The following is a 25,933-nucleotide window of genomic DNA, read 5'->3' on the forward strand; positions in this document are numbered from 1 at the left end:
TTATCCGAATGGTTCCATTCCTGGTCTTCGATTGGCACCAAGCATTCCGAGAGAGGGGCCTAGAACCGACTCCTTATCAGCCTCTGACGGACGGCCCTTCCAGTTTCTGGGACCCTCCCGTCTTGGTCCTCCTCCTCCTCCTCCTCTGCTGGTCCTTCAATGTCTGCTGGCTTTGGCTGGGTGCGCAGGGTGGCGAGGTTATGGAGCATACAGCAGACAACGACGAAGTGGGAGACTCGCTCTGGTGAGTACTGCAAGGCACCTCCCGAATGGTCCAAACAGCGGAACCGCTGCTTCAGCACGCCGATTGTGTGCTCCACAATGTTCCTCATCGCCTGATGGCTGACGTTGTAGTGCTCTTCTGCAGGGGTGCTGGGCGAATGGAGCGGGGTCATCAGCCACGGGCACAAAGGATAGCCCTGGTCACCGAGAAGCCAGCCTTCTGGGTGAGCCGGGGCCTCGAAAAGGTCTGCTACTGAAGTCTGGCGCAGGATGAATGCGTCGTGGCTGCTGCCTGGGAACTGAGCATTGACCGCGAGGATCAGCTGCCGGTGGTCACAGACCAGCTGCACATTCAAGGAGTGGAACCCCTTGCGGTTGCAGAAGGCCTCAGGATTCAAAACAGGCGCCCGCAAAGCCACGTGCGTGCAGTCAATGGCGCCCTGCACCATGGGGGAGTCCGCTACTGCCGCGAAGCCCTCTGCGCGCTCCCGCTGCTTCTCCAGTGTCGCAGTGAAGGAGATGTACTGCCACCGCCTTTTAAACAGGGCATCCATTACTTGCTGGATGCAGCTATGCACCGCAAATTGGGAGATGTTGGCAATGTCCCCAGTTGCTGCCTGAAAGGAGCTGGTCGCACAGAAATTCAGTGCTACTGTAATCTTGAAAGCCACCGACAGAGAGGTCCTGCACCTTATCTGCGGCTGAAGATCTGCCTGAAGCAGGTGGCACAGCTCAGTCACCACCTCCTTTCTGAATCACAGCCTCCTAAGACACTGCTCCTCCGACATGTTGAGGTAAGAAAACTGCTGCCCGAATACCCTGGCAGCGTAAGGTCTGGTGTGGCGACGTCTGTTGGCCCTCCTCCGTCTGGCCATTCCTGGCCCTCTCTCCCTCTGTCTCTGTGCCCTTTCCAGATGGTCGAGCAGCAGGACGTTCCCCTCCAAAGCAGCCCCCATAATAATAGATAACAAGAAATTATACAGGGTGTAAACGCTCACCAGCAGCAGGGTGATGGTCTGAAGGTCCTCTGGCAATGCTGGGTCACTAGTGATATGGCTCGCAGAGTGCAACTCTGCAAAAATCCCAAAGAAGTTGTGCTCCCAAAATGGCTGCCGCTTTTATACCAGTGCAGTCCCCTTTAAAGAGCGCCCCCCTAAGCCCAAGAGCGACTGGGGAACATTCCAGTAAGCTGTCCTTATTAGCGCCAGGCGGAACGAAGGGGCGTACCACTGAATTTCCGGTCTGGGGCGCCAAAAAGGCGTTGCACACTGAAATGACGTCATGATCTGCCTGCACCCGCGAGCGGGCGCTAAGATTTAGCACCGGCGCTAAAACCCACTCAATATGGCAGGAGGCGCTGGGTTCACTGCGCCCGGCCGAAAATTGGCTAACACCCCACTTCTCGGCCTCTTTAGGCGCTACCAACCGAATTTCTCCCCCACAATGTTTAGCACAGAAAGACAGGTTTTAGCTGCAGTGACCCTTCAAGAGATCACAGAAATCACAGGAACCCCACAGTGCAGATAGAGGCCATTTCGGCCCATCGAGCCTGCAGCGACACATATCCCACCCGATCCCCCTAACATTAAGGGTCAATTTATCATAGCCAATCATCCTAACCCGCACATCTGTGGACTGTGGGAGGAAACCGGAGCACCCGGAGGAAACCCACGCAAACACGGGGAGAATGTGCAAACTCCACACAGACAGTCGCCCGAGGCCGGATTCGAACCCGGGTCCCTGGCGCTGTGAGGCAACAGTGCTAACCACTATGCCACCGTGCTGACTAGTGCTGACTGACTTGCTATGCAGTTCTAGTATTTTCTGGTTTTATTACAAATTAGAATAGTTTAGTTACTTTGTTAAGTTTTATTTTAAATATATAGTTAGCAACACCAAATATTTGAAAAGAACAACAGCTCACAATCACTTAGGGTAGGAGGATGCCCAGGAGCTTGGACTTGTTCATAGTTGCCTTTTATGCCACTCTGCTCAACCAATATTACACCAGTGGAGTAGAATTCACTGCTGTCATACTAGCTACTGCCTTAGATAAAGTATTCCATTGAAACAGAGATGCACCTGCTTGGCCATGTGTAGACAAAACTTTCTAATTGTAATGCAAGAAAGGCACAAGTAGCAGGAGGCCAGATACTCTGTTCTATGCTGGTGAGAATATAAACAGCCTTCATGAAAGAACTGAGTTCATCAGCAAGAGGGCAAGTATTGGTAAGATTGTGATTTTCAAGTAATTACACTGTCAAGGAGCTAGAGCTTTAAACCAGCTCATGACCAGTAAATTATAATGATATTGGGAATTTATATGATTCTAATACTGTGTTTTAATAACTTGCCAGTGGCAGGATTTTCATGAACAAATGACTACTCGGAGAGATGAAAGACAATTAAAACGCATTTGAGAGAGGAAGTAATTAAAAAAAAAGATTTTTTTTTCCATCTCCTTCCTACACACTATTCTACTGAGATTTAGTCAGGCAATATTTTTTCTATGTGGGAGTTGTTTGTAACTAGCTTCTAACAGGTGTACAAGAGAAATCCAGAGTGATTTAGCTGCTGACTTATCTCTCTGTGGGAAGCCTCCTAGACATTTCAACAGAAATCAGCAGCTTGAAGTGTAGGGAAATATCGGTTCTCCAACTTAGGTACTGTGTCAATTTTTTAAAAATCCATCAAAATCATTGACGGTTCTATGAATTACAACACATAAGCAGCAAAACTTTCCCCCACTAAATGATTAGTGAGCAAAATCCATTGCACCTCTTAGCTTTATTCTCCACTATTTAACAGGAAATTATAAAACATATGGGAAAAGTTAAGCATAAGATAGAATCATAGAATGATACCGAACAGAAGGAAGCCATTCGGCCCATTGAGGCTGTGCTAGCTCTTTGGTAGAGCTATTCAATTAATCCCACTCTCCTGCTCTTTCTCCACAGCCCTGTAATTTTTTTCCCTTCAATTATTTATCCAATTGTCTTTTGAATGTTACTATTGAATCTGCTTCCACCAACCTTTCAGGCAGTACATTCCAGATCACAACAACTGTTTCTCAAAAAATGTTTCCTCATATCGACTCTAGTCCTTTTGCCAATCACCTTAAATCTGTGCCCTCTGGTTACCGACCCTTCTGCCACAGGAAACAGTTTCTCCTTGTTTACTCCATCAAAACCCTTAATGATTTGGAACACCTCTATCAAATCTCCTCTTAACCTTCTTTGCTCCAGTCTGAAAAGCAACTGTTCACTACTCTCTGCTTTCTGTCCCTTAGCCAATTGTGTATCCATGCTGCCACTGTCCTTTTAATCCCATGGGCTTTAATTTTGCTAACAAGTCTATTTTGTGGTACTTTGTCAAACGCCTTTTGGAAGTCCATATATACATCAACCGCACTACTCTCATCATTTGCACTACCCTCATGACTGGCCTGTAGTTGCCGGGTTTATCCCTTTCCCCTTTTTTAAACTCCAGTCCTCTGGCACAACCCAAATATCCAAGGAGGATTGGAAGATTGTGGCGAGAGCCTCTGCAATTTCCACCCTTACTTCCCTCAGTAACATAGCATGCATCCCATCTAGATGAAGTGACTTTTCTACTTTTGAGAACTGCCAACCCTTTAAGTATATCCTCTTTATTTTTATCCTATCCAATATTCCTACTACCTCCTCCTTGACTGCTACATTGACAGCATCCTCTTCTCTAGTGAAGACAGATGCAAAGTACTCATTTAGTACCTGAGCCTTTGCCTCCACAAGATGATCATTTTGGTCCCTAATCAGCCCCACCCTTCCTTTGACTATTCTTTCACTATTTATGTGTTTATAAAAGACTTTTGGGTTCCCTTTTATGTTAGCTGCTAATCTATTCTCACACTCACTCTTTGCCTCTCTTATTCCCCTTTTTAGATCTCCTCTGTATCTTCTATATTCAGCTTGGTTCTCTACTGTATAATGTACCTACATATGAGTATGATCTTGTGGCCATTACAGAAACATGGCCGCAAGGTGACAATGCCTGGGAATTAAACATACCAGGTTATTTAACGATCAGGAAGGACAGGCAGGAAGGAAGGGGAGGTGGGGTGGCTATGTTAATAAAGGAAGGAATCACTGTAATACAGAGAAATGATATTGGGTCAAAAGATCAGGATAATGAAACAGTTTGGGTGGAGATAAGGAATAATAAGGGGAAAAAAACACTAGTGGGAGTAGTCTATAGGCCTCCGAACAGTTGCAACTCGGTTGGACGGAGTATCAATCAGGAAATAGTTGAGGCTTGTAATAAGGGAACATCTATAATTATGGGGGATTTTAACTATCATATTAATTGGACAAATCAAACTGGGCAGGGCTGCCTTGAGGATGAGTTCATTGAGTGTATTAGGGATGGGTTTCTTGAGCAGTATGTAACTGAACCGACCAGGGGACAAGCAACCTTAGATCTGATCCTGTGTAACGAGACAGGATTAATTAAATGTCCTAGTAAAGGATCCCCTTGGAATGAGTGACCATAACATGGTTGAATTCCATATTACATAAGAACATAAGAAATAGGAGCAGGAGTAGGCCAATCGGCCCCTCGAGCCTGCTCCGCCATTCAATAAGATCATGGCTGATCTGATCCTAACCGCCAATCCACTATCATAGAACCATCTCCTGAATCTAACAGAATTAGACACACGAAATAGGAGCAGGATCAGGCTACACGGCCCCTGGGCCCGCTCCGCTACCCACAGGGCCATGACCGATCCGAACTTAGTCTCATGTCCAAATTCCTGCCCGCTCCCCGTAACCCTTAATTCCCTTTACTTCTAGAAAACTGTCTATTTCTGTTTTAAATTTATGTAATGATGTAGCTTCTACAGCTTTTTGGGGCAGCATATTCCATGGACCTACCACCCTCTGAGTGAAGTAGTTCCTCCTCATCTCAGTTTTGAAAGAGCAGTCCCTTATTCTAAGACTATGCCCCCTAGTTCTAGTTTCACCCATCATCGGGAACTTCCTCCCCGCATCCACCCGATCCAACCCCTTCACAATCTTATATGTTTCAATAAGATCGCCTCTCATTCTTCTGAACTCCAATGAGTAGAGTCCCAATCTACTCAACCTCTACTCATATGTCCATCCCCTCATCCCCGGGATTAACCGTGTGAACCTTCATTGTACTGACTCGAGAGCAAGTATGTCCTTTCTTAAGTATGGACACCAAAACTGTACGCAGTATTCCAGGTGCGGTCTCACCAATACCTTGTACAACTGAAGCAATACCTCCCTATTTTCATATTCTATCCCCCTAGCAATGAAAGCCAACATTCCATTGGCCTTCTTAATCACTTGCTGCACCTGCATACTAACCTTTTGAGTTTCGTGCACCAGGAGCCCCAGATCCCTTTGTACTTCAGTACTTTCCAGTTTCTTGCCATTAAGATAATAACTTGCTCTACGATTTTTCCTGCCAAAGTGCATAACCTCACACTTTCCAGTATTGCATTCCATCTGCCAAATCTCTGCCCACTTACTTAGCCTGTCTATGTCCCCTTGCAGGTTTTTTATGTTCTCCTCACTCACTACTTTCCCTCCCATCTTAGTATCATCTGCAAACTTTGATATGTTACACTCGGTCCCCTCCTCCAAATCGTTAATATAGATTGTAGAGTTGGGGACCCAGCACTGACCCCTGCAGAACACCACTAGTTACTGATTGCCAGTCTGAGAATGAACCATTTATCCCAACTCTCTGCCTTCTGTTAGATAGCCAATCCTCTATCCATGCCAGAATATCACCCCCAATCCCGTGATTTTTTTATCTTAAGCAATAATCTTTTGTGTGGCACCTTGTCAAATGCCTTTTGGAAGTCTAAATACACTACGTCCACTGGTTCCCCTTTATCCACCCTATATGTTACTTCCTCAAAGAACTCCAGCAAATTTGTCAAACATGACTTCCCCTTCATAAAACCATGCTGACTTTGTCCTATTAAATTATGATTATCCAAATGTCCTGTTACTGTCTCGTTAATAATGGACTCCAAAATTTTACCTACCACAGATGTTAGGCTAACTGGTCTATAGTTTCCAGCCTTCTGTCTACTGCCCTTTTTAAATAAGGGTGTTACATTAGCAGTTTTCCAGTCTGCCGGGACCTTTGCCGAGTCCAGGGAGTTTTGGAAATTTATTACCAACGCATCCACAATCCCTACCGCCACTTCCCTCAAGACCCTAGGATGTAAGCCATCAGGTCCAGGTGATTTATCCGCCTGGAGTCCCATTATTTTACCGAGTATCACTTCCTTAGTGATTTTGATCGTGTTTAGCTCCTCCCCCCCTTTAGCCCCCTGTTTGTCCAGTGTTGGGATATTCTTAGTGTCTTCTACTGTAAAGACTGATACAAAATATTCATTCAGTGTTTTTGCCATCTCCATATTTCCCACCATTAATTTCCCAGTCTCATCCTCTAAGGGACCAACATTTACTTTAGCCACCCTTTTTCTTTTTATATAACTATAAAAACTCTTACTATCTGTTTTTGTATTTTTTGCTAATTTACTTTCATAATCTATCTTCCCTTTCTTAATCAATCTTTTTGTTATTTTTTTCTGTCTTTTAAAGTTTTCCCAATCCTCTATCCTCCCGCTAGATTTGGCTACCTTATATGCCCTTGTTTTTAGTCGAATACTATCCTTAATTTCTTTACTTAGCCACGGATGGCTGTCTTTTCTTTTACACCCTTTTCTTCTCAGTGGAATATATATTTTTTGGAAGTTGTAAAATAACTCCTTAAATGTACACCACTGATCATGTATCATCTTACCCTTTAATCTATTTTCCCAGTCCACTCTACTCAATTCCGCTCTCATACCTTCATAGTCTCCTTTATTCAAGCTTAGCACGCTTGTTTGAGATCCAACCTTCTCACCCACTAATTGAATATGGAATTCAACCATGTTATGGTCACTCATTCCAAGGGGATCCTTTACTAGGACATTTTTAATTAATCCTGTCTCGTTACACAGGACCAGATCTAAGGTTGCTTGCCCCCTGGTCGGTTCAGTTACATACTGCTCAAGAAACCCATCCCTAATACACTCAATGAACTCATCCTCAAGGCAGCGCTGCCCAATTTGATTTGTCCAATTAATATGATAGTTAAAATCCCCCATAATTATAGATGTTCCCTTATTACAAGCCTCAACTATTTCCTGATTGATACTCCGTCCAACAGAGTTGCCATTGTTCGGAGGCCTATAGACTACGCCCACTAGTGTTTTTTTCCCCTTATTATTCCTTACCTCCACCCAAACTGCTTCATTATCCTGATCTTTTGACCCAATATCCTTTCTCTGTATTACAGTGATTCCTTCCTTTATTAACATAGCCACCCCACCTCCCCTTCCTTCCTGATCGTTAAATAACCTGGTATGTTTAATTCCCAGGCATTGTCACCCTGCAGCCATGTTTCTGTAATGGCCACAAGATCATACCCATATGTAGATATTTGTGCCATTAACTCGTCTATTTTGTTACGAATGCTACGTGCATTCAGATAGAGAACTTTCAAATATGTTTTGTGACACTTAGTTCCTGCTTTTGCCCTTTTTATTACTTTACCTTTTACTCCATACCTTCTGCCCCTTCCTGACACGCTCTGGTTTTTAATTTCCCCACTGCTACCTAAGTCTATGACCTTCTCTGTTGTCATTTTTATTATTTGCTCTCTTGGAACCTCAAATCAAATCAACTTTTATTGTCATTGTTAGTGCACAAGTGCAGTACAACGAAATGTAGGCTTGCGGCTCCCGAGTGTACAATTTGGATTAGGACACTTAAACATTTCAACATACATTTGTACATATATATTAGCATAAATATGACCATAATAAAGTGCATCGGCAGATGTGCAGGCTTTAGTGTTTATTTGTGGAGTTCAGTAGGATGACAGCCCTGGGAAAGAAGCTGTTCCTAAATCTGGTCGTACGGGTGCGAATGCATCTGTAGCGTCTTCCAGATGGTAGGAGCGCGAACAGACTGTGGCTGGGGTGGGTAGGGTCTTTGATGATGGACCGTGCCCTCCGTAGGCAGCGTTTCTGATATATATGTTCTATGGTCGGTAGCCGGGTGCCGGTAATGCGTTGGGCAGTTTTGACTACCCGCTGCAGGGCTTTCCGGTCATGGGAGCTACAGCTGCCGTACCATACCGTGATACAGTTTGTCAGGATGCTCTCTATAGTGCAGCGGTAGAAGTTAGAGAGGATCGGGGGTGACAGATTACATCCCTTCAGCCTCCTCAAGAAATATAGGCGCTGCTGGGCCTTCTTCACCAGAGAGGAGGTGTTGAGGGACCAGGAGAGGTCTTCCGTGATGTGGACTCCGAGGAACTTAAAGCTGGCCACCCTTTCCACCTCCGCCCCATTGATGTGGATGGGGGTGTGACTTCCGCCTTTGGACTTCCTGAAGTCCACGATTATTTCCTTTGCTTTCTTGGTGTTAAGGGCCAGGTTGTTGTCGGCGCACCACTTCACGAGATGCTGGACCTCCTCCCTGTAGGCTGACTCATCGTTGTTGGTGATCTGGCCGACTACCGTGGTGTCATCTGCAAACTTGATGACGGTGTTGGAACCATTAACAGCCTCCGCCAGGACTCTAGTCCCAGCACTGGCCAAGTGAAGCCCGTCCCAACGGAACAGCTCCCTCCTGTCCCAGTACTGGTGCCAGTGTCCCAGGAAGCAAAACCCATTTCTCCCACACCAGTCTTTGAGCCACGCATTTAACTCTCTAATTTTATTTGTCCTAGCCAAATTCGCTCGCGGCTCAGGTAATAATCCAGAGATTAGTACCCTTGTGGTTCTGCTTTTTAATTTGGCCCCTAGCTGCTCAAACTCCCTCAGCAGAACCTCCTTCCTTGTCCTATCTATGTCGTTGGTACCAACATGGACTAATATTCAATTAGAGGGTGAGAAGGTTGGATCTCAAACAAGCGTGCTAAGCTTGAATAAAGGAGACTATGAAGGTATGAGAGCGGAATTGAGTAGAGTGGATTGGGAAAATAGATTAAAGGGTAAGACGATACATGATCAGTGGTGTACATTTAAGGAGTTATTTTACAACTTCCAAAAAAAATATATTCCACTGAAAAGAAAAGGGTGTAAAAGAAAAGACAGCCATCCGTGGCTAAGTAAAGAAATTAAGGATAGTATTCGACTAAAAACAAGGGCATATAAGGTAGCCAAATCTAGCGGGAGGATAGAGGATTGGGAAAACTTTAAAAGACAGCAAAAAATAACAAAAAGATTGATTAAGAAAGGGAAGATAGATTATGAAAGTAAATTAGCAAAAAATATAAAAACAGATAGTAAGAGTTTTTATAGTTATATATGGCTAAAGTAAATGTTGGTCCCTTAGAGGATGAGACTGGGAAATTAATGGTGGGAAATATGGAGATGGCAAAAACACTGAATGAGTATTTTGTATCAGTCTTTACCGTAGAGGACACTAACAATATCCCAACACTGGACAAACAGGGGGCTATGGGGGGGGGGGGGGGGGGGGGAAAGAGCTAAACACGATCAAAATCACTAAGGAAGTGGTACTCGGTAAAATAATGGGACTCAAGGCGGATAAATCACCTGGACCTGATGGCTTACATCCTAGGGTCTTGAGGGAAGTGGCGGTAGGGATTGTGGATGCATTGATAATAATTTTCCAAAACTCCCCGGACTCAGCAAAGGTCCCGGCAGACTGGAAAACTGCTAATGTAACACCCTTATTTAAAAAGGGCAGTAGACAGAAGGCTGGAAACTATAGACCGGTTAGCCTAACATCTGTGGTAGGTAAAATGTTGGAGTCCATTATTAACGAGACAGTAACAGGACATTTGGATAATCATAATTTAATAGGACAAAGTCAGCATGGTTTTATGAAGGGGAAGTCATGTTTGACAAATTTGCTGGAGTTCTTTGAGGAAGTAACATATAGGGTGGATAAAGGGGAACCAATGGACGTAGTGTATTTAGACTTCCAAAAGGCATTTGACAAGGTGCCACACAAAAGATTATTGCCTAAGATAAAAAATCACAGGATTGGGGGTAATATTCTGGCATGGATAGAGGATTGGCTATCTAACAGAAGGCAGAGAGTTGGGATAAATGGTTCATTCTCAGACTGGCAATCAGTTACTAGTGGTGTTCCGCAGGGGTCAGTGCTGGGTCCCCAACTCTTTACAATCTATATTAACGATTTGGAGGAGGGGACCGAGTGTAACATATCAAAGTTTGCAGATGATACTAAGATGGGAAGGAAAGTCGTGAGTGAGGAGGACATAAAAAACCTGCAAGGGGACATAGACAGGCTAAGTAAATGGGCAGAGATTTGGCAGATGGAATACAATACTGGAAAGTGTGAGGTTATGCACTTTGGCAGGAAAAATCGTAGAGCAAATTATTATCTTAATGGCAAGAAACTTGAAAGTACTGAAGTACAAAGGGATCTGGGGGTCCTGGTGCACGAAATTCAAAAGGTTAGTATGCAGGTGCAGCAAGTGATTAAGAAGGCCAATGGAATGTTGGCTTTCATTGCTAGGGGGATAGAATATAAAAATAGGGAGGTATTGCTTCAGTTGTACAAGGTATTGGTGAGACCGCACCTGGAATACTGCATACAGTTTTGGTGTCCATGCTTAAGAAAAGACATACTTGCTCTCGAGTCAGTACAAAGAAGGTTCACTCGGTTAATCCCGGGGATGAGGGGATGGACATATGAGTAGAGGTTGAGTAGATTGGGACTCTACTCATTGGAGTTCAGAAGAATGAGAGGCGATCTTATTGAAACATATAAGATTGTGAAGGGGTTGGATCGGGTGGATGCGGTGAGGATGTTCCCGATGATGGGTGAAACTAGAACTAGGGGGCATAGTCTTAGAATAAGGGACTGCTCTTTCAAAACTGAGATGAGGAGGAACTACTTCACTCAGAGGGTGGTAGGTCCATGGAATATGCTGCCCCAAAAAGCTGTAGAAGCTACATCATTACATAAATTTAAAACAGAAATAGACAGTTTCCTAGAAGTAAATGGAATTAAGGGTTACGGGGAGCGGGCAGGAATTTGGACATGGGTCTAGGTTCGGATCGGTCATGGCCCTGTGGGTAGCGCAGCGGGCCCAGGGGCCGTGTAGCCTGATCCTGCTCCTATTTCATGTGTCTAATTCTGTTAATTCAGGAGATAGTTCTGTGATAGTAGATTGGCGGTTAGGATCAGATCAGCCATGATCTTATTGAATGGCGGAGCAGGCTCGAGGGGCCGATTGGCCTACTCCTGCTCCTATTTCTTATGTTCTTATGTACCGCCCATTTCCACCTTCGTAATATCGCCTGTCTCTGCCCTTACTTCAATAGTGGTTAGCACTGTTGCCTCACAGCGCCAGGGACCCGGGTTCAAATCCGGCCTCGGGTGACTGTCTGTGTGGAGTTTGCACATTCTCCCTGTGTTTGCGTGGGTTTTCTCCGGGTGCTCCGGTTTCCTCCCACAGTCCAAAGATGTGTGGATAAATTGACCCTTAGTGTTAGGGGGATTAAAATATGTGGGGTTACGGGGATAGGGTGGGATATGTGTTGGTGTAGGGGTTACGGGGATCGGGTGGGATATGTGTCGGTGCAGGCTCGATGGGCCGAAATGGCCTCTATCTGCACTGTGGGGTTTCTGTGATCTGCTGCCAAAACCCTCATCCATGCCTTTATCACGTCTAGACTTGACTATTCCAACGCACTCCTAGCCGGCCTCCTTAGTTCTACCCTCCATAAACATGAGGTCATCCAAAACTCTGCCGCCCGTAACTCGCACAAAGTCCTTCTCACCCATCTCCCCTATGCTTGCTGACCTACATTGGCTCCCAGTTAAGCAACGCCTTGATTTTAAAATTCTCATCCGTTTTCAAATCCCTCCATGGCGTCACTCCTCTATCGCTATAATCTCCTCCAGCCCTATAATTCCCCATGACCTCTGTGTTTTGCCTATTCTGGCCTTTTGAACATCCCTGATTTTAAATGCTCCACCATTGGAGGTCATTTCTATTCTGATGGGGGCTGTCGTTGCCTGTGTTTTGAGGTGAGGTGCATAAATGTGATGTTCAATCACTTCCACCTACCTCCATACGCCATTGAAAGTATTTGTAAGCCAAGATAAGGTAATAGGACATTAAATATATACTTAGATTTCCTGCGCCTGTTTGCATCAGCTGTAAAATGTTCATACATAATCACTGGGCAGTTGGTGGGCAATTAGCCCAACTCTGCGCTAGCAATTAAATGTCGGACCGGATGATCTGTCAAGTCGGGAATTGGTGCAATGCGGAAATCCCGAATTTGCTGTCCATTTCAAAGGCGGTATGATGGTGTACTCAGAGTACACCATCGTACCGACCGCAAATTCTGCCCCTAAATCTTTAGTCATCCAGAGAGCTCAAGCTTTGGATGCTCTTCCTTTCCCCCTCATGGGAATGTGTCTACTCTGTACCCGAGCCATCTCCTCTTTGAAGGCCTCCCATTGTTCAATTACAGTTTTGCCCACCAATTTTTGATTCCAGTCCACCTGGGCCAGATTCCTTTTCAACTCACTGAGGTTAGCCCTCCTCCAGTTAAGTATTTTTATGCTCGATTATACCATGTCCTTTTCCATAACTATTCTAAACCTGATAATGATCATTGTTCCCCAAATGCTCTCCCACTGAAACATGCTCCACTTCATTCCCCAGAACTAGATCCAGCACTGCTTCCTTTCTCAATGGGCTGGAAACACACTGATCAAGAAAGTTCTCATACATATTTCAGGAATTCCTCCCCCTCTTTGCCGGTTACACTGTTACTATCCCAGTCTATATTAGAATAATTGAATTCCCCCATTATCACTACTCTGTAGTTCTTGCATCTTTCTGTACTTTTCATGCAAATTTTCTCCTCCATCTCCTTCCCAACCATTTGTGGCCTATAGAATACACTTAGTAGAATAGCTCCTCTACTGTTCCTTAATTCTAACCAAATAGACAGTCTTTCACCCCTCCACTACATCATCCCTCGCCAGTGCTAATAGTTTCTTTGATCAATACTGCCACCCCCTCCTTTTATTTCCTTCCCTTTCTTTCCTGAACAGCTTGTAGCCAAGATACAACACTCTAATACAGTATGACTCATTTCTGTAACACTGTAATCCAATTAGTATGCAATATACTACAAGCTCAAGTCCCTTATCAACAATGTAAATGACCTTCTGTGGACTCATCCAAACACTGAAGCAAGTTTTCATGTCTGTTACACCAGTACACAGCAGTTCATGGGGCGTAATGTACGGGAAAAGGGGCGGAAGTCTGAGACAACTGTTCTCCGTCCATTTGAGTTTGGTCTGAGACTTGGGGGCGGGCAAAGGAAGCTCCCTTCCTGAAACAGGTGGGGCGTCATCATAATAGTGAAAGGACACAGAACTGAGGCTATAATGCCTTCCTCATAGTTTTTCAGTCATCACGCTGGTACAGTACCAAGTGCAAACCACACTTATTTCATAGGCATCCAGAGTTGCCATCGTATAAGGTGCAGGTGAAAGTGAAAGTTTATTTAAAGAGAAAAGCAGAAATGAACAATTTTAAGGCCAATTTTGCATTGATTTTTTTCCTGCTTCCACTTAGGCTTTCGTAAACCTTTGCGGTAATTCCTCTGCTGCTGTTTCTTTCCCGCTACAGCTCCATTAGCATTACTAATGGGTTCCCAAAGTGGAACGCACGCATGGGGAGCTTTTTGGAGGCAAAAATGGAAGCCCAGTGGAGAGACACCAGGCAGCTCAGAATGCAGCTGTGTTCTGTGTGACCTGTCTGTGCCCTCACACCCACGTCTATGGACAGAAGTGCATGTAACTCACTTTGACAGAACATTATGTATGTAGAAGCTTCAATTTTCAAGGTAGATTGTGACATCAAATCCAATGGTACAGATATGTTATGCAAAGGCCTAATTAACTGTAATGCTGGATGATTCTTAGGAAGCACATCAATCTCAGTATGAGTAAAATAATATTAAAAATCTTGCACCTACGTGTACTTCCTGCCAACTTTTTCCATTATACATTCCCATATCCACGTTTATAATGGAAACTGCCTATAATTACTTGTGCTGTAATTTACTCTCCTGCCAATGGCGGTGCTGCAGCCACTTCACTGGGGAGAGGTGTAATTACAGCATAAATTAACAGGCAGTTTCCATTATAAATGTGGATATGGGAATTTATAATGGAAATATGAAAATAAGGGCAGAATGTATTGCAGGGATATGGGGAAAGAGCTGGGGAGTGAGAGTAACTGGATTGCTCTTTGAAAGAGCTGGCGCAGACTTGATGGGCTGAATGGCCTCCTTCTGTGCTGTACTATTCTATGTCATGCATAGCGAGTGTGGCCAGTCAGGCCATGTTGGTTGTTGCTCACACTGGCATGCCTTCTTCATGCATGCTAGTGAGCAACAGCCTTACAGGCCACATCCACCAAGATACCAGCAATCATATCTGCTGACATTGCTGCACTTACATGGCAATAACTGCAAGTGACTGTCTTCACAATCGCCAGGTGAGCAGCAAAACAAATGGAGAGTTGTGCCAGCTGCTGTAAGGACAATTGCAGTTAATACGTAGCTGAAGCCAGACACAGCCAGTGATGTAACAGTCAGTCACCAGCTTGCCTCCATCTATTTCCAGGGACACACATCTCTTGTTGGGCAGTTCAGAACAGCGTCATTCGAGGAATGGGAGCAGGTTGCCTACTTGCCCTCTATTTGAGGTCCTGAGCATTGTCTGGGGATAGTGGGGCCATGAAAATATATGGGAAGATAAATGTTCTGTTTATTCATAAAAACACAGTACGTTCAATAACTGGTAATGCTGGTACAGTATATTGGGAGCAAAATTGTACGTAAATGACGAGAGAGCAGGTTCAACCTCATCCAGACTTAATATGAATTTGTAAACTTAGCAAACTTCATATATTTAGTATGACATTTATTGCCAGTATAGTTTACCTCATCAAAAAGTACAAAGACATCTGTTAATGCATCACAAATTGGCAGGTTCAAATAATCAGCAAATGTCTCCAGAGTTATCCGTTTTCCTTTCACTTTTTTGGCACTTTCTGCAAGTTCATCCAGTTCCTTTTCAACTCTATCAGGTTTTAAACTGAAAACATAAACACAAACACTAATCATCACACAACAATGTTAATTCCAAAATTCTGAGACAGTGACACAGGTGATTGCCTTAAATAGAAAATGCTAACAGTATAAGCTTATCAAAAATAAATTATATTTGTAAATATTCCAATGTGGTGAGGTCACTACTGTGTGTGTGCTATTTTGCCCCATGCACATCTCTAATATTGACTGAACGATTGAGAGTTAAATCTGGTTTATTTAAAAAAAAATTCTGCAGGCATTCTTTTTCGCTGAAGTAAAATTTGTCTGAGGATGTGCACTCTCTCTGTCATGACAGTGTGCTAAATACAATGCTTTGCTTCAGTCTCCCCCTCATACTAATTTGAACTTACCAGTGAGTGATTTGTTTTTATGAATAAAAAAAAAGTTTTTTTTAAACACGAAATCAATGTGGTGAAACTGTAAAGTGTGTCTGGTACAATACAAAAAGTTTGAGACTGCTTTCTGCAGTGCAATAAAGCTGCACAATGCAGTTAACAACTAAAGCTCCTCAGCTAAAATGAAGTTTTTAGTCAGTGATAGTGATCCACATAGGTACAAGACCATGGTTTGGATCCATTAAGTTACTGCCAAGTACATAGGTTTCTGGCAGCATGGTCACTTTTGTCCCAATCCAGGCGACATGATAAAGAAGCTCTTTCAATGAGAGAAATGCTTCATAGAGAACACTTTGTATTGGTCAACTGGGGTGGGATTGTCTGAGTCTTGCACTGATCCGAAGTGGACAGGTCAGTTTGATAATTATTTTAGTATTTCTGTGGCTTGCTAGGCCACTTCAGAGGGTATGGAGAGTCAACCACTTGTAGGCCAGGCCAGGTGGAGGTGAGAGAGTCATTTTCCCCTGTAGGACATGGGTGAACCAGTTGGGTTTTTATGACAAACTCTGGATTGCTAATCCAGTACCATGACCACTAAACTATCATATCGAGTGTACCATGGGGCTTGGCAGGGTAGTGAGGAAAACATTGGGGATGTCGAGCTTTTAGATGCAAAGGCATGGATCAAGTTTTCATTCGCAGCGAGTGTGGGAATAGGAGGTTTTTGTGATAATGGAAGTAAGTGGTATTATGCTGAATGTCATTTGTTGGAGCAGTTGTTGGAATAATCTTCCTGGCTGCATGGCATTTTATATCATCTTAGTCAGTGTCTGTAACTACTCTTGTGGATGGCCTCTGCCTCCTCCTCCATCTCCATAGTTAGGCCTCTTGGTACTGCAAAGTTGTCCAGCATACAGCAGTTCATGACCATTGGGAGGCTATATTGTGTAGCAGAAATGACCCAAGAATTGCCTTAACTGTATCCTCAAAATGGAGTTAGTAGTTAGACTGAATGCTAGGAAAGAGCTAATGTTAATTAAACCATGAAAGCTTATACAAACTAAATATTCCTTAATAGGGATAGAAGACAAGCCTTCAAGATCGAAGGGCTGGAGATGGCATGTTAAAGCGACAAATATGTCGACAAAGACCCAAGAAGCTAGGGAGTAAATGAGCAGCCTGGCATGTCTGGGTATGGTGCTTCATTAATTTGGAGGTCATCAGGGTACTAACTGTTGAACTGATTGACACCAGAAGGGATCAGCTCTTCTAACATGTCACTCACATTGATCTATAGAGCGAATGCAGTTTCTTTGGAAATTAAGGATATGTAAAATGGTGTTTTGGACACTAAAGTTCCCAGCCTTCAGTTTCAGTTTAGTTCTAGTTCTTTTAGTAGCTCCTGCAGTAATCTTTGTAGAATGCGTAAGAGTTCTTGGTCTAGTATATGTAGATGGGTGTTTCTGTAAAATCAGAAAGTGCATCTCCGAAAGAGAGAAAAGTTACAGAAGTTAAGACGGTATGGCTAAACCAACCAGATACAAGTGCGTCACTTAGATGTACAAGTTTCCCTGAGATCAAGGGAACTGAGATTTAAGACAGCTAGTCCAGATACAGCGACCAGCACAGAAGACAGATTAACCCAGAAGATCTAGGAGGAACGGGTAGCATCTCTACAGATGGAGGTTCATCATTCCAATGACTGTGAAGGCTAACTACTCCTTCCAGAGGCAAACGAGGTAAACCAGCTCACAAGGATGAGGTTGTATCAATTCTAGAAACATTGCTAACTTAAAAAAAAAATTAATTTATTGATGTGGGCGTCACTGGCAAGGCCAGCATTTATTGCCCATCTCTAATTGCCCTCGAGAAGGTGGTGGTGAGCCACCTTCTTGAATCACTGCAGTCTTTGTGGTGAAGGTACTCCCACAGTGCTGTTAGGTAGGGAGTTCCAGGATTTTGACCCAGCGACGATGAAGGACCGGTGATATACTTCTAAGTCAGGATGGTGTGTGAATTGGAGGGGAACTTGGAGATGGTGGTGTTCCCATGTGCCTGCTGCCCTTGTCCTTCTAGGTGGAAGAGATTGCGGGTTTGGGAGGTGCTGCCAAAGAAGCCTTGGTGAGTTGCTGCAGTGCATCTTGTAGATGGTACACACTGCAGCCACGGTATGCTGGTGGTGGAGGGAGTGAATGTTTAAGGTGGTGGATGGGGTGCCAATCAAGCGGGCTGCTTTGTCCTGGTTGGCGTCGAACTTCTTGAGTGTTGTTGGAGCTGCACTCATCCAGGCAAGTGGAGAGTATTCCATCACACTCCTTACTTGTGCCTTGTAGATGGCGGAAAAGCTTTGGAGAGTCAGGAGGAGAGATACTCGCCGCAGAATACCTAGCCTCTGACCTGTTCTTGTTGCCACAGTATTTATGTGGCTGGTCCAGTTAAGTTTCTGGTCAATGGTGATCTCCAAGATGTTGATGGTGGGGGATTCAGCGATGGTACTACTGTTGAATGTCAAGGGGAGGTGGTTAGACTCTTGCTTGTTGGAGATAGTCATTGCCTGGCACTTGTGTGGCGCGAATGTTACCTGCCACTTATCAACCCAAGCCCGAACATCGTCCAGGTCTTGTTGCATGTGGGCATGGCCTGCTTCATTATCTGAGGAGTTGTGAATGGCGCTGAACACTGTGCAGTCATCAGCAAACATCCCCATTTCTGACCTTGTGTTGGAGGGAAGGTCATTGATGAAGCAGCTGAAGATGGTTGGGCCTGGGACACTGCCCTGAGGAACTCCTGCAGCGATGTCCTGGGGCTGTGATGATTGACCTTCAACCACCACAACCATCTTCCTTTGTGCTAGGTATGACTCCAGCCAGTGGAGCGTTTTCCCCCCGATTCCCATTGACTTCAGTTTTACTAGGGCTCCTTCATGCCACACTCGGTCAAATGCTGCCTTGATGTCATCAAGGACAGTCACTCTTACCTCACCTCTGGAATTCAGCTCCTTTGTCCATGTTTGGACCAAGGCTGTAATGAGGTCGGGAGCCGAGTGGTCTTGGCGGAACCCAAACTGGGCATCAGTGAGCAGGTTATTGCTGAGTAAGTGCTGGTTGATAGCACTGTCGATGACACCTTCCATCACTTTGCTAATGATTGAAAGTAGACTGATAGCAAAATACTGCAGATGTTGGAAATCCGAAATAACAACAGAAAATGCTGGAAAAACTCAGCAGGTCAGGCAACATCCGTGGAGAGAAATTTGAGTTGACGTTTCGGGTTGGACCCTTCTTCAAAACTGGAAAGAAAAGAAAACTAGATCGGAGGCAGGGCTGCGATCGGACAAAAGAATAAAAGAAACAAAAGAAGTAAAAGAGATTAGAAGCTAGACGAGATGGTAATAGGCTGGGATTAGGTGTAAAGTGTACTGGCAGGGCAAAAGATAGCTGCCAGGTGTGAGAGAGAAACAAAAGGAAAGGGGGGGGGGGGGGGGAAAAAGGAGTGGAACAATTACAAGAGAAAATGAAATGGGGGCCGAGCTTATGATCTGAAATTGTTGAACTCGATAATGAGTCCGGAAGGCTGCAGACTGCCTAATCGGAAGATGAGGTGCTGTTCCTCGAGTTTACGTTGAGCTTCCGTGGAACAATACAAGAGGCCAAGGATGGTGAGATCCGAGTGGGAATGGAGCGGTGAATTAAAATGACAGGCGACCGGAAGCTCGGGGTCACCCTTACGGACTGAACAGAGGTGTTCCACAAAGCGGTCACCCAATCTGCGTTTGGTTACCCCAATGTAGAGGAGACCGCATCGTGAGCAGCGAATACAGTATACTAAGATTGCGAGAAGTACAAGTAAATCGCTGTTTCACCTGGAAGGGGAGTTTGGGGCCCTGGACAGCGGGAAGGGGAGAGGTATAGGGGCAGGTGTTACATCTCCTCCGCTTGCACGGGAAGGTGCCAGGCGAAGAGGAAGGGCTGTTTGGGGTGATAGAGGAGTGGACTAGGGTGTCTCGGAGGGAGCGGTCCCTGCGGAATGCTGAAAGGGGAGGGGAGGGGAAGATATGTTTGGTGGTGGGATCACTTTGGAGGTAGCGGAAATGCCAGAGGATGATCCGTTGAATGTGGAGGCTGGTGGGGTGAAAGATGAGGACAAGGGGAACCCTATCGTGGTTCCGGGAGGGAGGGGCAGGGGTGAGGGCAGAAGTGCGGGAGATAGAACTGACACGGTCGAGGGCAGTGTCAACCACAGTAGAGGGGAATCCTCGGTTGCGGAAAAAGGAAGACATGTCTGAAGCACTGGTGTGGAAGGTGGCGTCGTCGGAGCAGATACGGCGGAGGCGGAGAAACTGGGAGAATGGAATAGAGTCCTTACAGGAAGCGGGGTGGGAGGAAGTGTAGTCCAGGTAGACTGATGGGGCGGTAATTGGCCGGGTTGGATTTGTCCTGCTTTTGTGGACAGGACATACCTGGGCAGTTTTCCACATGTCGGATAGATACCAGTGTTGTAGCTGTATTGGAACAGCTTGGCTAGAGGCGCGGCTAGTTCTGGAGTACAAGTCTTCAGCACGATGCCAGGATGTTGTCGGGGTCCATAGCGCTAAGCTGTTTCTTGATATCACGTGGAGTGAATCAAATTGGCTGAAGACTGGCTTCTGTGATGGTGGGGACCTCAGGAGTAGGCTGATATAGATCATTCACTCCAAGTATATAGACTTTAAATAACAACAGAAAATGCTGGAAAAACTCAGCAGGTCAGGCAACATCCGTGGAGAGAAATTTGAGTTGACGTTTCGGGTCGAACCCTTTTTCAAAACTGGAAAGAAAATAGATCAAAGGCAGGGCTGCGATCGGACAAAAGAAGTGAAAGAAACAAAAGTAGTAAAAGAGCTAGACGAGATGGTAATAGGCTGAGATTAGGTGTAATGTGTGCCCTTTACATCTGATCTCAGCCTATTACCATCTCGTCTAGCTCTTTTACTTCTTTTGTTTCTTTCACTTCTTTTGTCCGATCGCAGCCCTGCCTTCGATCTATTTTCTTTTCTTTACAGTTTTGAAGAAGTTTTCGACCAGAAACGTCAACTCAAATTTCTCTCCACGGATGTTGCCTGACCTGCTGAGTTTTTCCAGCATTTTCTGTTGTTATTTCGGATTTCCAACATCTGCAGTATTTTGCTATCCTATATAGACTTTAGTCTATTCATAGACTATCAAATACTGTTAACCTGTTAGCTATCTAAGGAGTTTAATCTTAAATTAATCGCACCAATTTTTATCAATTTCAGACACTGACCTCAACTGATTATTAGAGGTAGAAGTTGACACTGAATTACTGTGACAGAACTAAACTGCCTTTGTAGCCCCTCTTTATTTTATCAATTAACCCTACCTACTAATTATTTGCATACACAATGTTTAAGTGCTGCTAACTATGATTCGACGGTTAATAAACAATTGGTAGTTCGTGACTTTGTTGTTTGACTGATAATTGGCAAGAAAGGGTTAATTAATTCACTCAGTAGCTTGTGCGGATGCCAATGGGATTTTATAGTGTAAATGTTAATATAATCAGAACTGCTTGATGCAAGATCACAGAATCACAGAAACCCCACAGTGCAGATAGAGGCCATTTCGGCCCATCGAGCCTGCACCGACACATATCCCACCCGATCCCCGTAACCCCTACACCAACACATATCCCACCCTATCCCCGTAACCCCACGTATTTAATCCCCCTAACACTAAGGGTCAATTTTATCATAGCCAATCAACCTAACCCGCACATCTTTGGACTGTGGGAGGAAACCGGAGCACCCGGAGGAAACCCACGCAAACACGGGGAGAATGTGCAAACTCCACACAGACAGTCGCCCGAGGCCGGATTTGAACCCGGGTCCCTGGTGCTGTGAGGCAACAGTGCTAACCACTATGCCACCAAAGATACTTTGGAAGGCCAAATTTAGGCAATTTTCACTGCTAGGCATGGATGGCTGGTAAACTCCAGAAGGTCCATTGATGAGGAGCTATGACAAAGGGTTAAGGACTGATCCGGTGCCCTTGATGAATATTCTTGTAATGGTATCAATACCAATGTTTTAAAAGTGTAAGGCACCCCCTGGTTGGGGCATCTGAAGTGTTGCTTTAAGATGCCCATGTTATACTCCATAATAACTGTGGTAGATACATAGGCCTCGCATTTGTAGTCTGCTTACGCCCTGTGCCTGATACAAGGGCACCATTAGCCATGGCATAAGAGGGTAGCCGTGGTCTTCCTGTCCTCAAATAAGGGCGATACTGATTTACTTAAAGTTAAAGCACTGAAATCACCATTGCTACACAGGATGCAGTATTCCTGGTCAGTGACCAGCTGAACATTGATGAAGAGGAACCTCTATCAATTCAGATTGGACATGTCACTGCGAATAGGAGTCCAGAGGTCAACAAGAGTGCCAATGACTCTCTGAATTTTGGGGAACCCAGCAATGTAATGAAATGGGGAGCCAGTCAAGCTGTTGAAAGAAAGAAAAGAAAAACTTTCACAATCTCAGGATGTCCCAAAGCACTTTACAGCCAATGAAGTACTTTTGAAGTGTAGTCACTGTTGTAATGTAGGAAACATTGCTATACATTGGGAAAGGAGCTGCAAGTGCTGGCTTCACTAAGCATTGCATAAGTTAATCTAGCCTCTTCGCAAAGGAGACACAAACCTAACAGTTTGCAGTGAAGTCCCTGCAGTGCAAGTTGTCTGCAGGCGCCCTTAGAGCAGATGCCAGTTTTGCTACTGCTTCTGTGCTGATCTAGACACTGAGGAGGCAGTTCTTCTTGGTCATTGATAGGTAATGTGCCACTGCCTGCAAGTAATCAATGGCATAATTGAAGGTGTGAGTAGTAAGGCTTTGGTGCTGGCTGATTTTCCTGAAACGCTTTCTTCAATTGCATTTGCCTTCAAAGCAAACCCAAATTTAATGTAAAATTGCTATTGTATAAAAAGTCCATGCACTTTTAGGAGCTCCCTTCACTACATGAAAGGATGCCGCTTACCTTCAACACCCATTTTGAATAGGTGGACTTAGCATTGGGTGGGACTTGCACCTTAAACTTCGAAAATAGAGGGCTGAATACGAATGGCCTCAATTAAATGCTTTAAGTATGCATAACGATGCCCTCACAGGGACTGACAATGAACAATCTTCTGGTGCCTGCTTGCAAGATGAACACATCTTTACATGAGAATTTTTCACTGAGCATTGTGTTGTAAATCATACTCATAAAGGAGCTTTGTTGAGACTGCTAAAATTTATTTGATGTAGCCAGCAGACTGAGAAGACTTTCATTCCATCAGTCTGAGCTGGATTTAAAACATTCCCCAGAGTTGAAAGGGCAGTATGGCAACTCATTGCAGAGTCAGTAAATACAGCTTTTTTAGGGGGGAAAAAAACAAACTCCACAACCCTGACCAACTTCACAGCAATGTAAAGATAAGCAAAGAAGAAATGACACATGCTGTATTATACTGTAAACAGTGATGCCATGGCAGTTTTGCAAGTGATTACAGTACAGGTGTCAAAGTGAAAAGTATTTTACAATCAAACTAATAAAATGTACGCAAATTAAATTAACATAATTGCTGCCGTTCTAATCAAAATAACAATTATAACCTTCAAGTTTCATAAAGAAAAGTAGAAAATCTGGACATGTTAAATCTCCAGCAATACATGTCCTCCACACTTCTGTTACTTTGCTACATCACATAGCTAAAAAATAAAGGAATTTGCATTGGAATGAATTAGCAGCAGTTTTGGAATCAGATGATAAAAGAATCCAGACCTCAAGCTTTACTTCTATAGTTTAGAATGTCAGAAAGCTTAAATGTCTTACACCATTACAATTTCTGTGTACACATAGGGGTAAATGTTCAGTTTCACCACATGGGTGGTAATCTGATGGAGCAGATAGGCTGCCCGTTATAGAAACCGTTCAATTTGGAATAAAGGTCAGGCAGAATCTATGGTGGATGGGTGATCCATTCCTCCAGATTACTGTCCAAGTAGTGAAGATGAAAATTTACCCTGTAGAATTTTCAATACCCTTTGTGTTAAGCATTGCCCTCTTTATATATCACAATGTAGCTCAATCTACAATACTTGATTCCCATTCAACATCTCATATGATTTGGTTGCCATGAATGTGGAAAGGGAGGGGGGCCAAAAATAGATCCTTTTGGGACTCGAGGTAACAATCCAGGGGTGGGAAGAAAAGCCTTTGCTGGAGATGCTCTGGCTGTGATTGGATAGGCAAGAACAGAACCAACCGAGGGCAATTACAGTGAGCTGCAGAACAGAGGCGACGTGTTGGAGGAGGATGGTGTGGGAAACTGTGTCAAAGGTAGTAGAGTGGTCAATGGTGACGAGGAGGGAAAATGCACCACAGAGGATGTCATTTGTGACTTTGATTAGGTCCTTTTCAGTGCTGTGGTAGGAGTAGAAACATGATTGTTGTTGTTGATGATTGGAGAGATTCAAACATAGAATTGTGGAAAAGATGGGCACAGATTTGGCTGGCAACATATTCAAAGACTTGAGAGTAAATGGAGATTGGAGATGTGCAGCAGTTTGCAAAGACAGATGGGTCAAAGGTGGGCTTTGAAAGGAAGGGGGACAGTTCCTGTTAGCATGGGAACCAGGAAGGGAAATTGATTAGGTCAGCAAGTTTAGTGGCAATGGAATCAAAAAAAGAGATGGATCCCATAGACAAGATGAGCTTGGCGAGGCCATGAGGGGAGATTGGGGAGAAACTAGAGAAAGCTGTTGGATCAGGGCTTGCATAGGGGGAGCTTTGGCTTGGTGGGGAAGGGGGGGGGGGGGAAAGGAGGAAAGCAGCAGACTGCTGAACAGTTGGTATCAATTTTAGTCACAAAGAAGTCCATGAGCTCCTCGCACTTGTTGAATGCGAGGTGGCAAGGGAGAGGGGTTTAAGGAGATGGTTGGTAGTGAAGAAGCCAGGAGTTATTTGGTCCAGGATGATTCTGGAGTAGTAAGCAATTTTGGTAGTGGAGAGTCAGGCAAAATAGTGCTTGATGTGGTGAAACCAGATCTTGCGATGGATGCCTAAATCAATTGTGCTCAAAACTGCATGCCACAGACAAAACATCAAAGGTGGTGATGGAGAAGTTGAGATGATCAACAGCTGGAGAAGTATTGTGGCAAATGGAAAGCCAAAAGCTACACAATTGGGAGCTTTAATATGCAGTTGTAAGTGACTCAGAAGAGTTTTATTTTCAAGGATGAACACAGAAGTAGGATTGGAACCAAGTCTGGGTGATGTGGGTGGTGAGGGATACAATAAAGTGGTCGGAGATAGATTTGTTTGTGACCAAGTCAATTGAAGTACAGAAGTCATGAGAGATAGCTGTGAATATGGGTAGGAGAGTTTATATGTAGGGAAATGTTTAGGGAGGACAGGAAGTCAGAGAGAGAGCAAGGTGAGATGCGATAAAGATTGAAATGGTCGAAAGTGAGTCGCCGCTCTGTGCAGAGGCTGAGGGAGGAAAGGAGACATAATCTCGGAGAAACTTGGGAGTGGGCTTTTGGGGGTGGGGGGGAGCGCAGTAGAGAAATTAGGATTTTAAAGGAGGTGAAAGAGGTGGAACAAGGCGAGGTGCTCAAAGGAGAATGTACCAGAGGAGCAGAGGGGAAGAGATCAAGTTATGATTTGGTAGCCATACTGCCACAACAGCAGTTTGGGTTAGTCAGGCAATGGAAAGTATAGTCGGGTGGGGAAGCTTCAGTGAGCAGTAAGGAATTGCCACCCACAAACCAAATTTCACTCTAAGCCATGACGTCAATGCAATCATCCAAAATATGGTTGTGGAGGACAAGGGCTTTGTTCACAAGTGAACAGGCATTCTAGACGAAAATGGAGAGAGAATCAGTGATGCATTTGTTGGCAGAGTTTGAGATGGGAGTCATGGGTGGCATGAGCGAGACATGAAGGAACTTGGCAAAATTATCCCCTAGTGGTCACACTGGGCAAAACGGTCGGCGAGAGGGGATGGGGCAGCTGGTGTTATTGCTTCTAAGAAGGCAGCAATGAATGCCTCGATGAGCTCTTCGGAGAATGCCGAGGAGAAGCACAAAGGGTAGCTGTCGGCTTATACA

General features: G+C 44.5%; 1 protein-coding gene across 12 annotated transcripts in view; it reads right to left on the reverse strand.

Moving 5' to 3' along the window:
• The window catches only part of LOC147117609 (lysophosphatidylcholine acyltransferase 1-like), a 309,307-nt gene that overhangs the window by 31,270 nt on the left and 252,104 nt on the right, over positions 1-25,933 (reverse strand). For all 12 annotated transcript variants that reach the window (XM_085988725.1, XM_085988726.1, XM_085988727.1 and 9 more), the window contains one exon: positions 15,281-15,434. In XM_085988725.1, coding sequence (XP_085844851.1) covers positions 15,281-15,434 — 154 coding nt within the window. The remainder of the gene's footprint in view (positions 1-15,280; positions 15,435-25,933) is intronic.

Source organism: Somniosus microcephalus, chromosome 5, assembly GCF_052327205.1.
Source record: "Somniosus microcephalus isolate GS21.2 chromosome 5, FLI_Smic_1.0, whole genome shotgun sequence".
Classification (NCBI taxonomy): Eukaryota; Metazoa; Chordata; class Chondrichthyes; order Squaliformes; family Somniosidae; genus Somniosus; species Somniosus microcephalus.